Source organism: Sardina pilchardus, chromosome 2, assembly GCF_963854185.1.
Source record: "Sardina pilchardus chromosome 2, fSarPil1.1, whole genome shotgun sequence".
Taxonomy (NCBI): domain Eukaryota; kingdom Metazoa; phylum Chordata; class Actinopteri; order Clupeiformes; family Clupeidae; genus Sardina; species Sardina pilchardus.
In genome coordinates, this window is record NC_084995.1 from 6,624,198 (window position 1) to 6,638,237 (window position 14,040).

The 14,040-nt window shown below is 45.9% G+C and overlaps 1 protein-coding gene across 6 annotated transcripts in view; it reads right to left on the bottom strand.

Annotated features, from left to right (window-relative positions):
• adcyap1r1a (adenylate cyclase activating polypeptide 1a (pituitary) receptor type I) overlaps nucleotides 1-14,040 on the bottom strand; it is a 36,220-nt gene that overhangs the window by 16,887 nt on the left and 5,293 nt on the right. For all 6 annotated transcript variants that reach the window (XM_062517383.1, XM_062517382.1, XM_062517381.1 and 3 more), the window contains exon 3: nucleotides 611-722. In XM_062517383.1, the coding sequence (XP_062373367.1) occupies nucleotides 611-722 (112 nt within the window). The remainder of the gene's footprint in view (nucleotides 1-610; nucleotides 723-14,040) is intronic.

Sequence of the window (14,040 nt, forward strand, 5' to 3'; positions counted from 1 at the left end):
GCCCGTTGGATGCCTGAAGCGTGGCAAGCATTTTGATTGCATGTCTGACACAAGAGTATTGACACTGTGATGTGATGAAACGAATTCCACTGCGTATGACCAGAGAACATAAACGCTATTGACATTTTCATAATGCAATTCTAAGCAAATTCTGATAAGGGGGAATGGCTTGATTTTGTGTGTTAGCTGCTCTTGGAGGGAAATGAAAAGAAACACACACACACACACACACACACACAGATATGCATAAATGCCCACACAAAGGCATAGACAAAGACACACACACACACACACACACACACACACACACACACACACACACACACACACACACACACACACAGACACACACACGCACGCACACACACACTCACACTCACACTAGCACTCAAAACATACCTTCATGAATGTATGCAAATCCACACACACACACACACACACACACACACACACACACATACACACTCACATCCCAAAAAATTCCTTCATGCATATATGCATAGCATACTGTACACTAACCCACACACACACACACACACACACACACACACATGCACACAACAAGTCTATACATCTGATTCCCATATGCATGCAAAACTCACGCCCTCACCATATTCATAGTCTTGGGGCTCGTGTAATGCGATATTCGTCATGCACTTCTCCTCCTCACGCTTGATGACGCAGCTGGAGAACTCCTGGCTGCTGGAGCGCATGGGTAGCACCTGTTCAGGACACAGGAGACACACACACACACACACACACACACACACACACACACACACACACTCCTTCAGACACAAAGGCACAAAGGACACACAAACACTACAACACCCTAAAACCCTCACAGAATATTCATGGGACAAATACAAACACTGCACTCTCACTTCACAACACACACACACACACACAGTAGCTGAAGGCTGGTAGACTGGTTAGTCTGTCTTGACATTGTTCATTTACATCAGACTAAAAAACACAAACCAACGAACAAGCAAAGGCTTGTCTTTTCTCCTTTGCAGAGTCACAAGCACTGCAGGCCAAAAGTAAAGAGGTCTAAGAGCACTTGAAACAAATCAAAATGTGGGGTGCCTGGAATAGACCTAGGCACACAGTACTGGACTCTCCCCCTGTAACATGTCAGGCAGGCCGTGTGACTTTTTAAACATCATTTTCAGGATGGCCCGAATTTCTCGTTGTCACCGGTGATCACTGCAGAGACGCGGATGTGATCAGAGGCTTGGGCTCAAAGTCAGGCTGGCAGTCTGGCAGCGTCTGACATGACACCAGCACTTCATGACAAGAATAAACAGGCCGAGGGAGCTGTGATGTCGAACGCTTGGAGGAGCTGATGGAGACAGGTCTGGCTGTCCCCTGCTCCTGAGATACGGGACTGAGTGAAAGAGCACCGGCTGCCAGTCTTATCTTCTCCATAGAAAACACACCCATGCACCCCCATATCATTATTCATTTACATGTCTCATCAGATTGGTGCGCAGTGAAATGCAAGTTGGATTTAAATACAAACCACTGTCATAATATTCTGACATGGCTGACTAGGATTCATCTCCAGGTGCACTTTATCGTCTGCTTTTGACTGCACAAGACTGGCCCAATGAGGGGTGCAAATAGGACTCATCTGCCTGTGAGAGGTGCCATGACTCTGCGCACCCTTTGAGCAGGTGTGAGTCTCAGAGCACACGGAGCCCTTTGATCTCATGCTCACTCTTACTGGCTCAGTGTGAGTAAATAGAGCTGAACTGGGACTGACTTGAACTGAATTCAGTGCTCTCATGTGGGCTATGCCGTTAATGAAGGCAGCGCTCCAACTCAGCTACATGATTTACATTGTGACCGATCATGACTCCAAAGGCTTTAATCGGACTCCCATTAGGTCCATTTTAAACGCCGTGGCCCCGTCAAGATGCGTCTCTTTTAGCTGGGCAGTGGTCATGCCAGATGAGTGTCCTGGATTCATGCCAACCACACTAGAGGGTCCTGCCACCCAGCTTGGCATACCCTGGCATTCCCCCCCAACACCGAGGCTCCATCATGGTGTCTGCACATACTGTAAGGTGGGCAGAGAGCAGGTAGCAGCCTACGGCTCCTGGCGCTGCCTCTCTCTCTCTCTCTCTCTCTCTCTGGCGGTGTAGTGGAGCCGTGATGATGGGGGCTGGCTGGAGGAGGGGGAGAGTCTGTGCTGTGTGGCCCACTCCAGTCCTGACATCCTAATTACACACGGGCCAGATAAACTAGCTACAGCACACACACACACACACACACACACACACACACACACACACACACACACACACACACACACACACACACACACACACACACACACACACACACACACACACACACACACACACACACACACACACACACACACACACACACACACTCACTCACACACACACACACATACTCACACTCAGACTCACTGCAGCCCAATTATCTGCAAACATGCCAACAGACATACAATCCAGCCAGTGCCAGTCCTCCTTTTTGATTACAGCTAGAGATGCACCGATTGCAATTTTTTGGCCGATTCCGATTTCCGATTTTTCATAGAATTTGACCTGCCGATACCGATTTTAGCCGATTCCGATTTGCATCTTCTAACCACTTTACAGCACACAAAAATAGTTATTTTCTATCCTTTCTTTAATACATGTTAATATAGAAATGTAATCAACTTATCAATAGCTGGTAAAAAAAATGTGGATAGACAGATTCTTCTTCAAGTCTTCTTCAGCTGCAGTATTCCCAGTGTGGGACATTCATTTCACACACTACTAATAGAAATGCACTGTAGGACTAGGCTACTATTTTTTTCTTCTCACATACAATATCCAACTGTAAATATCTTCAGAATACTGATAAGTGTATAATTGGAAAGTTTGGTGTATAGGTGCTACATAGGCTGAGATGTTGGAAAATAACAAAAAACTAATTTTGAGATAACAGCCTTGAAACACAGCCAATGGCATGCATACTCAGTCTACTACACTCTTCTTTGAACTTTCGCGATTGCTTGCGGATACAAAGGAAGTGTCCATATTTGGATGGCATAACGTCATGCAGGAGAAACACAGCTTTCCAACGACACCACACATGGGGTGCCTCTCATCATGCCTCCTCGATCCTCGATGCTCGATCCTCGAGGGGCGTTCCCACTGATCTATAACTAACACTGGATAGACTATCCCATTGTTTCCCCCCCATCATTCTTTATGTAGATCAGTGAGGATCGAGGCATCGAGGAGCGAGGGAGGACGTACAAACGCTGCATGAAACGCACCCATGATATGTTTTGTATCACGGTCGCGGTAGTGTATGACATGTTAGAATGCTTACTTTTGGCGAATTTAGAAGAAATATACAGGCGTGAGTAGACAAAAGGTAATGAAATAAACCTCTAAATGTGTAAATCGGACTTTGTTGTTGTATTAGTTTGAAAGAATACATGCTAAGGTGGCAAACCGAAGCAAAACGATGTTTATTCCTGCCGTGGCTATGTTGCTGCTTGTTGACAGTGCTTGTGGTTCAGCTGTGAGCACGCAATTAGCGGCAAGGACGGGCGGTGATGTGCGCTGTTTACGTAACCTGAAGTGACAGCTTAGTAAATTCCACGCAATATGGCAAAGCACAGCGTTCGCTGCATAGAAAAACTCAGCATTAGCGCTTTATCCAGCCCTGAGTGTTAGCCTTTGCTAGCTTCATCAAACTTTGCTAACTCAGCTGTGTGATGTTGTTACAAGTAGGTGCGAGTGCATTTGACCGGCATAAAATCGGCATGTCTCAGACTGACCGGCCGGTTGCCGGTCGTGGCCGATCACGTGAAAATCGGCCGATTCTGATCGGCGGCCGATCGATCGGTGCATCTCTAATTACAGCATCTTTTTGTGGCAAGCAAAACCATAAAGCATACATAGTTTATCCTTTCAAACAACAGGTTTTTGCTATGTGCACTATTTAATTACAGTTAGCACCACTCAAAGTGTTTTATGTGTGGTACTGACCAATGCTTAGGGGGATGGTATTTCATTTTCTTTGTGTACAGGCGTGATAAATTAAATCTTGAATCTTGAGAAATATCTGGACTACACTGCGGAAGAAAAGGTGCTATATAGAACCAAAAATGGTTCAATTGCATGCTTCACATATATTGTGGAGGCTATCCTATAAGCCTCGGCATGGATGGTATGCAGGTGGTCTCAACGCGTAGCGAATAATCCTAGATCCAGACTTCGGTTATCTTTGGGTGGTGTTCCCGTTTATTGATAGAAAAATAGCCTATTACATAAAATCGTCCTTTACGGTGCTGATTAATAAAGTGCTGTTTGTGCTGATAAATAAAATGTTGTGGCGTGCTGTCGGTGGCTGCTCACGGCTACGGTAAGAACCGTGTGTTCCCCACCATCCACACCTTTCCCTAATTAATTATCACACCTGTAAATATACCCAATTCCCAGTGACGTGCCACACCCAGTGCAATACTCCCCCAAGTGGCTAAAATAAATAATACATAAGTTAACCTAACTAAGGTGAACATAAATGGCTCCTACACCCCGGCCCCATAATTGTGAATATTTACTTTAACCACAATTACCAAAATTACCCAACTTAAACTAAAGGAGCCATTTGTGCAGAGCTAATCTAAGTGAATCTTCTTTGAGCCCAGGACATCTGTGGTCAGGTCATCTAGCCGGGACATCTGTGGTCAGGTCATCTAGCCTAGGACATCTGTGGTCAGGTCATCTAGCCGGGACATCTATGACACTTCAGCTTCCATTAAAAGGCAGATCTTCGTTACTGGCCGGTCCAGCTGACCCGTTTTTGTCTTCAGTCGAACGGAGCGGACAAAACCTCTCTTATCGGGGTACGTCTGCATAATCCTTCCCATCAGCCAGGACCCTCGTGGAGTGACAGGATCCATTACAACCACAATGTCTCCCATGGAAAAGCTTCTTTTTGGTCTCACCCACTTCTGTCTCTCCTGAAGTAGCGGTAAGTATTCCCTCACCCAGCGCTTCCAAAAGAGGTCAGACAGGAACTGCACCTGCCTCCATCTCCGCTTCATGTACAGGTCATCCTTACAAAAAAGCCCAGGAGCGAGGTGTGGTTTTGATTTTAGAAGCAGGATGTGATTGGGTGTAAGTGCTTCGAGGTCATTCGCATCATCAGAGGCCTTTGTTATGGGACGACTATTGAGGATGGCTTCTACTTCACAGAGAATGGTATGAAACCCTTCATCATCTAGTACTTGGAGTCTAAGTGTGGAGGAAAGGACTCTTTTCACAAGACGAATAAGCCGCTCCCAAACCCCCCCATGGTGAGATGCAGCTGGAGGGTTGAAAGACCATGCAAGGCCACTCTGCAGTAAGGCATGCTGAATCTTCTGATGGTCTAATTTAGTAACAGCTTCCCTTAACTCCCTCTCAGCGCCTATGAAGTTGGTGCCATTGTCTGATGTTAGGTGCGTCACCTGACCTCTACGACACATGAAACGACGAATGGCGTTTATACATGAGTCAGTGTCTAAAGTATAAGCAACTTCAAGATGAACTGCCCGACTCGCCATGCAGGTGAAGAGGACGCCATAGCGCTTTGCTCTGCCGCGGCCTTTCTTCACTTCCACTGGCCCAAAATAGTCGACGCCCACATTTGTGAAAGCTGGCAAGTCTGGCACAATTCTCTCTATTGGTAGGTCTGCCATTTTCTGTTCCCCCGTCTTTCCTTGGAGGCGGCGACAGACTACGCACTCGGAGATTACCTTCCTACAGGCAGAATTGGCATGAGTAATCCAGTATCGCTTCCTGAGTAGAGAGAGCATGTGATTTCTACCTGCGTGACCCAGCTGTTGATGAATATGCCTCAAGAGGAGTCTGGACACATGTTGTTCTTTAGAAAGAATGACCGGATGTTTTTCCACCTCCGGCATGGCAGCCCTACTGAGCCTTCCTCCCACCCGTAGCAGTCCGTCCTCAAACACTGGGTCCAGCTTGTAGAGGTCACTGTTTCGCTTGACCGATCCTCCGTCTTTCAAAACGGTAATCTCATCAAAGAACCTATCTTGCTGGAAAAAGGAGATGATGGCACCTTCTGCCCTCTCAAGGTCATCGGTTGTAAGCGACTGTCCCCGGACTGCTAATTTCTCTCTTTGCATCTCCGCATGAAGGTGGTCCTTTCTTTGGTCTCCATCGTCATGGCCGATGCTTCCAGAGGCTTGGAGAACCTTTCTCTTTTGGGACAAGGTTAGAAGTGCATCTCTAAGCCTTAGCATCCATGCCACAGATGTGATCAGCTTCTTAAAAACTGAAAAGTGACTTAAAAACACCTTGGTTGCATTCAGTGGACTGTGCGAGACAAAGGCATTCACAAGTGGGTCTTTCTTCACCTCAGGATCATCCACAGGGATCGGCGATTGCTCCATGATGGTCTTAGGCCATTCCTCTTCCCCCCTCAAGAGAAATTGTGGTCCCTTCAGCCACCGCTCACATGCAAGGAACTCTTGAGCACTTAGACCCCTGGATGCCTCATCTGCCGGATTCAATCTTGTGCCAATATGTCTCCACTGTGAAACATCAGTTTCATTTCTAATTACAGCCACCCTATTGGCCACAAATGTATGAAATCTCCTGGTCTCATTTCCGATATACTTTAAAACGGTTGTACTGTCTGTCCAGAATACCGATGGGTGGAGATCCAGCTGCAACTCTCTCTTCAGCATCTTGTCCACCTGGACAGCCAGGACAGCAGCAGTCAGCTCGAGCCGAGGAATTGTGGTTTGCTTTAAAGGAGCGACCCTGGCTTTACCCAAGATAAAAGCAATACTGACACGGTTTCTCTTGTTCTCCATCCTGAGATATGATGCAGTTCCGTAGCCATACTCGCTAGCATCAGAGAAGTGATGCAACTGCAGGAGAGTAGGTGTTTCAAAGTCTTTTGGCTTGATGCAGCGGTCCACTGTGAGCTTGGCGATGTGATGTAGATTAGCCAGCCATTTGGACCACTGCTCAGAGAAGACACGAGGTATGCTGGCGTCCCAGCCGATGTTCAGCCTGCACATCTCCTGCAGCATCCTTTTGACAGGCAAAGTAAATGGTGCAAGAAAACCCAAAGGGTCATAGATAGACGACACCACAGACAATATGCCACGTCTTGTATGTGGGCGCTCTTCTATGGCTATTCTAAAGGTCAGAACATCAGCATCTATGCACCAATGAAGACCAAGAGCTGTTTCAACAGGACTTGCCTTTTGATCCAGGTTAAGCCCCCTGGTGGCCTTGGAACGCTGTGGCTCAGGAATACTGGCCAAAACTTCACTGCTGTTGCTTGTCCACTTCAACAGGCGGAATCCTCTCTTCGCACAGGCTTCAGTCAATTCATGGACCATTTCTATGGCCTTGGCCTCTGATGACACAGACTTAAGACAGTCGTCCATGTAGAAATTTTGGAGTATTGTGTTCATAACACTGGGTTCAAAGTTGTCTTTGTAGTCTTGTACAATTCTCCTCAGTGCATAATTCGCACAACTGGGCGAAGACACAGCCCCAAAGAGATGAACTCTCATCCTGTATTGCATGGGAGCTTGTTTTGTATCGCCATCAGGATACCACAAGAAGCGTAAAAAGTCTGTGTGCTCAAGAGACACCCTCACCTGATGGAACATGGCTTGAATGTCTGCCATCAGTGCTACACGTTCCTGTCTAAACCTAGTAAGTACACCAAGCAAAGTGCTTGTGAGGTAAGGCCCCTGCAACAGCTGCGAGTTCAATGAAATTCCTTTATACACGGCAGCACAGTCGAAAACAACTCTAAGGGTTTTCTTTTTCGGATGGTATACCCCGTGATGGGGAATATACCACACCTTGCCGTCAGCCCGCTTCAACTGCTGCTGTGGTACAAGCTCAGCATAACCCTTTTCAATTACTTCAGAGAGGAAAGCTGTGTACTCTTGATGATAAACTTCGTTCCTCTTGAACTTCCTATGAAGACTTAAGAGACGCTGCTCTGCGATGCTGTAGTTGTTTGGCAGGATGACATCTTTAGCCTTAAAAGGCAAATCAAAGCAGTAGTGCCCTTCATCAAGCTGAATTGAAGACTCCATGATTTGCATGAACTTTTGATCCTCTCGGGAAAGGCACACATCATCTGACTTTTCATTGAACTCCTGATTGTATTGGGCAACCAATAAGTCCTGTAGCTTGGCGACTGAAATCCTATTGGCAGTGAAAGCAGGACGGCCAAACTTGCCTTTGCACGGCTCACCACCTCTCAGCGGACCGTTCACGACCCACCCCAGTAGAGTCCTGACAGCATATGGTCCTTCGCCTTGGCTATTTATTATTTCCCATGGTTCCATGAGCTTCGGTGCGTTGGTGCCTATCAGCAACTCCACCTCTGCCTCAAGACTGGGAACCTTAATGCCTTCAAGGTATTTCCATCCCTCTAGGTCCTGTTGAGTGAGAATGTTATTTCTGCTCACAGGCATGGTCCTCTGAGTATAGACTTCAGGTAAGTCTAGGAAGTTATTCTCATTCAAGCCAGAAACCTCAAGACCACTAAGCAAGAATGTGTCAACAGACCTCTCTTGGCCAAGAGTACGAAGAAGAATGCTAGTCCTGACTCCTGAAAGATTCAGTTTCCTCATGAGGTGTTGGGTACAGAAAGAAGCTGAACTCCCAGGGTCTAGGAAGGCATAAGTGTTCACAGTCTTGCTCCCAAACTTGGTCTTCACCTGTACAGGCACAATAGAAAGAACATTTTCATCACTTCCGGCCCCAGTATGGCCACATGTCTCCAATGACACAAGTGCATTATTGACTGACACTTCCTGTGCTTTAGCTTTATACTCGATATGAAGGACAGTTGGATGTTTGTATTTACAGATATCACATGTTAAAGGCTCGTCACATTCCCTACTCATATGACCTCTCCTCAGACAGCTGAAACACACTCTGCCTACTTTCAAAGCATCCAATTTCTCTCTGTGTGTCATCTCATAAAGCTGTGGACATTTCTCTACTGAATGCTGACTCCTACACACACAGCACGACTCTTGGTCATTCTTCTGTGAAGCTGGCCCTCTGCGCTGTTGATGCCAAGTTGCTGATGTAGTTGGTCCAGAGGCAGTATTGATGGCAGCAACAGTAGCATGGCCTCTTCCAATATATCTGCTCTTGGGTTTAGAGGAAGGGTCTGGTGACATGCCCTGTAGGTCACCAAAGAGAGGATCAGATAACATCTTCACCTGACGTTCAATGAAGGCCACAAAATCTGGGAACATAGCTCTGTGACCACGGCGCTCCTGTAGCTCCCAGGCGACAGACCTCCATTTCTCCCTCAGTTTATATGGCAGCTTCATCATTATCAGTCGAAGATTAGATGGCACGTTCATCTCCTCCATATGCCGTAGATCTTCCATGACATTGCAACAGTCCCTTAAAAAGATTGAAAAAGACTGCAGAGCATTAGTGTCATCAACCTTCATTGTTGGCCACTTCATAGCCTTCTCCATATAAGCTGCAGCAATTTTCAGTTCATTACCAAAATGCTCTTTCAATAGATTCTTTGCTCTATCATAGCCCTGCCCAAGAGTCATGTTATAGCAACTCCGAACCAGTTCTCTTGGCTGCCCTCTGGTATATTGCTCAAGGTAGTAAAGACATTCTTGTTTATCTGTAGTTTTCTTTTCAATACCTTGCTCAAAGGCTCTAATAAAGGCAGCATATTTAAGTGGATCACCATCAAACTCTGGGATAGCTCGTGGAGGGAGAGAGGCTAAGGCTTGATTCTGAACCAGCTGAGCAGTGATGTTAGTTTGCTTTTGCATAAGGTCATACAGAGTGGAGTGTTGAACATTATCACGAGGAGAATGATTATGTGATTGTGACTGCATACGTATACTCCCTTGTGAGGTCAGTGGCTGAAATCCTGCTGTTGTAGTGTTGGTGAGTCCAGATCCAAGGCCATTTCCACTTGCTTCATCATCACTCGTATTTGTAGGCTCACTCCATTGAGAAGTTGACGACTGAAAACCTGACGATATAGGGTTGCTGAATCTAGATCCGTTTCCCTGAACTTCAGACCTGTGAGAAGACGGTGCAAAGGACACTGAAGACAAAGGGTTATAAGACCTTACTGAAGACTGAGCTTGCGGAATATGTAGCCTTCCTTTAGGCCGTGCAGCTAATGGCAGAGAATGGTCCTGTTGGAAAGAGACAGTTTTAGGAAGTTGCAAGACAGGAGCTGTGTTCAGATAGCTTGATGTTTGTGATTTCAAATGAGCATTAAGATAGGCATTCATGGCATCTTCTCTATTATCCTCTTCATCATACTCAACCACATCTTCACCACCAGACACGTTTTCAAACACAGACAATTTAGCTGTCGCAGCAGCCAATTTGGCCTCAACCTCTAGCTGTTCCTTTTTTCTTTTCAGCTTTGCCTTTTCAATTTGAAGGGCTGCTTCTTCAGCATCAATATCATGCATTTTTCTCAAAGCAGCTGCAGACTGTAAAAGAGCAGCCCTTTCAGCCTTTGCCTTTAAACGTACAGAATTAATACTAGAAGCCTTTGAATGGACAGAAGAGCGACCTTTATGTTTTGATCCTTTACTTGAAACATTGGATATACTGTCTTCAGGCCTTAGGTCAGAGTCTGTTATAGACAGCACATCAAACTCATCACTGTCCTTTTTTGCAGCATTGGCCAACCATTGCTTCACATCATTTTCAAATGAATCCATTTCCTTTGTTTTCTGTAAAAGCCATTTTTTTTGCTTCTCGTATTCAGGGTCTGGCATAGGCATTTCCAACAAAGTAGTTTGAGTTTCTAAAGCCTCTTTGCACAATGTGGTATATTTGCTTAGACATTTCTTCACATCAGACACAGTTTGAGATGTAATTTTTTCAGAAAAAAGCACATTAATCCTTTGCTTAATTTTGTTAGCTTGCATAAATTGGAATTTCCGATTTTTCTGAAGGTTTTCAAACAACATGGTAAATCCCTTAGCTGTTAATTTTCTTGTGCGTTTCTCCGAATCATCAACAGGAAAACTAGGTTTATCGGGAATGTTATTTTCATCTGTAACCACAACAGCAGTCTTGGCCCGGTCGGGCAAATTGTCTTCCTCTGCGCTCATATTTGTGTGTTAAGCGCGTCAAGTTCAAGCGCTCTATAAAACACAACAATTTACTTTAGGCCTACTTATGCGGAGGCAGCTGACAGCACGCACAACACAGCACTTGGAATATCCCGAGCGTCGGAATTTGTCAATTAACAGCACACGCAGGCCAGACAATTTTTATGAAGCAGCAGCACTGAAAAGTCTATCGTTTACATTTCAAAAGTCCACGTTTTCTTTTCCAACTCCAGCATAGAGGAATATGAAAGTGTACCCACCAGCCTTCGATGATTGCGGTCTGCACTGGATAACGACGTGAGGACTTCCAGGTGTTCCAATTAAGACTTCCAAGTTCCGCGACAGTAATCAATCCAATGAAACGGGCAGTCCTTTTTCAATAGGCTATCCAAACGATCAGAACGCTTCTGTCCAATTCAGAAGCGTATCCAGACAAAAGGAATGGGTTCTTACGGTGTGGAGGCTATCCTATAAGCCTCGGCATGGATGGTATGCAGGTGGTCTCAACGCGTAGCGAATAATCCTAGATCCAGACTTCGGTTATCTTTGGGTGGTGTTCCCGTTTATTGATAGAAAAATAGCCTATTACATAAAATCGTCCTTTACGGTGCTGATTAATAAAGTGCTGTTTGTGCTGATAAATAAAATGTTGTGGCGTGCTGTCGGTGGCTGCTCACGGCTACGGTAAGAACCGTGTGTTCCCCACCATCCACACCTTTCCCTAATTAATTATCACACCTGTAAATATACCCAATTCCCAGTGACGTGCCACACCCAGTGCAATACTCCCCCAAGTGGCTAAAATAAATAATACATAAGTTAACCTAACTAAGGTGAACATAAATGGCTCCTACATATATGACATCCCTAAATGGTTCTTTAAACCATATGTGACCCTGCAAAGCGAAATCGCTTTGGTAAAATCTACAAAATTGAGTTATTGTGCTCACATGAACGAACATAAACGAAGCTTTCCAACGATATGTATGGTATTACAGAAACTATCGCTAAGATAACCAAATCCAAAGTTGACATGGTTCTCCTGTCACGATATGCCAGAAGAGGAGTTTGTTTACTGTGAATTTTCTCAAAATAGTATTGTGCGACAAGCGACTGATTTTGCTGTGCAGGGTCACATATTGAGTTCATCAAAGGAACCCAAGGGTTCTTTAAAGCCTGCATGGTTCTATATAGTACCCCAAGAACCTTTCTGTGTGTAGCCTATGGAAATGCAGCGGTGACTCAGTAGATCCCAAGTAAAGGTGACTCTGGCATGGTTCTGGCCCTGACCAGGCCCACGTGCGGCATCATCATCATCATTCCAATCTAACATATACTGTATCTCGCCCCCTTGTTCCCACATGACCTCTGAGTGTTTGGATAGAGTCCCACCGAGGCACAAGCACAACTCTGTCTAGAAATATCTTATCTTTGCTTCCCAACATTTAGGACTTTTGTGCCGGTTTATGTATTTTTAGAAATCTCCTAACAAGAGAATTAGAGATGGAAAGCAAACTGTGACCCTTGTAAGCATTCTTTGATTTCGAGCATTCTATTTGATTCTTTGTTTTTTCTGGCATGATCTCTTCTATAAACAACACACTCACTCGCTTTCTCTCTGATCTTCAGATTTTCCCCCAATTAACAACAATGTTTTCTTTTTTCAACATCATGATAAATTACTCCCTGCTAATAACCCGTGTGCAAGCGCAAACACACACACACACAAGCATGAGTGTATCCTCATATCCACTCATGTGCAGTTCACACACACACGCACACACACACACACACACACACACACACACACACACACACACACACACACACACACACACACACACACACACACACACACACACACACACACAGACACATTCCTAAAGAGTCAGCAGTGTGTCTGTGTGTGTGTGTGTGTGTGTGTGTGTGTGTGTGTGTGTGTGTTTGTTTGTGTTGTGATTGCAGGGTGAACTGCACAGATTGGCCCTCTCTTGTGCTGTGCTGCGCTGCTTTGCGTTGGCCAGCTGTGCACTGACACGACCACTCTGACTCACCCAGCTGACAGACGCCCCGCTGGAGTCGACAGCCAACAGCTGTGTGTGTTTGTGTGTGTGAGTGAGTGTGTGTGTATGTGTGTGCGTGCGTGCGTACGTACGTGCGTGCAAGTGTGTGTGTGTGTGTGTGTGTGTGTGTATGTGTGTGTGTGTGTGCGTGTGTGTGTGCGTGTGTGTGTGCTCGCTCGTTCGTTCAACCCAGCAACTTATCTCCCGACCACTGCTGTCACTGCCATGAGCGCTCTCTGCGGAGCCGGTTGGGAGACGGAGAAGACAGCGAGCACATTCACAGCTCCTCAGTCTCAAGATGGGAGAGCCGAGTCCACAGCCCCCCCAGTCACAGCCAATTTAGTCTGCCTCCTTCTCACGACTCCTCATCTCTTCTCCTCTGCTCTCTCCTACTCCTCTCTCCTTGTCTCCTCATCTCTTCTGGTCTCCTCATCTCTTCTGGTCTCCTCTCTCCTTGTCTCCTCATCTCTTCTGGTCTCCTCTCTCCTGTACTCCTCTCTCCTGGTCTCCTCATCTCTTCTGGTCTCCTTTCTCCTGTACTCCTCTCTCCTTTTCTCCTCATCTCCTCTCGTCTCCTCTCTCCTGTCCTCCTCTGTGCTCCTCTCCTTTCTTCTCCTCCCTTCTCCACTCACGTCTTCACCTCCTCGCATCCTCTTTGAATCTCTTGGCAGTCCTCTTTTCTCCTTTCAATTCCTCTCTTCTCTGCACATGTCTTCTCAACCCCTCCATTTATCCTTTCTTGTGTTTAATTCTCCCCATCCCCCTCTTCCTCTGTGTCTGACCCTCTGTAGGAACATCCTCTTTCTCCATCACAGAGCCACAGAT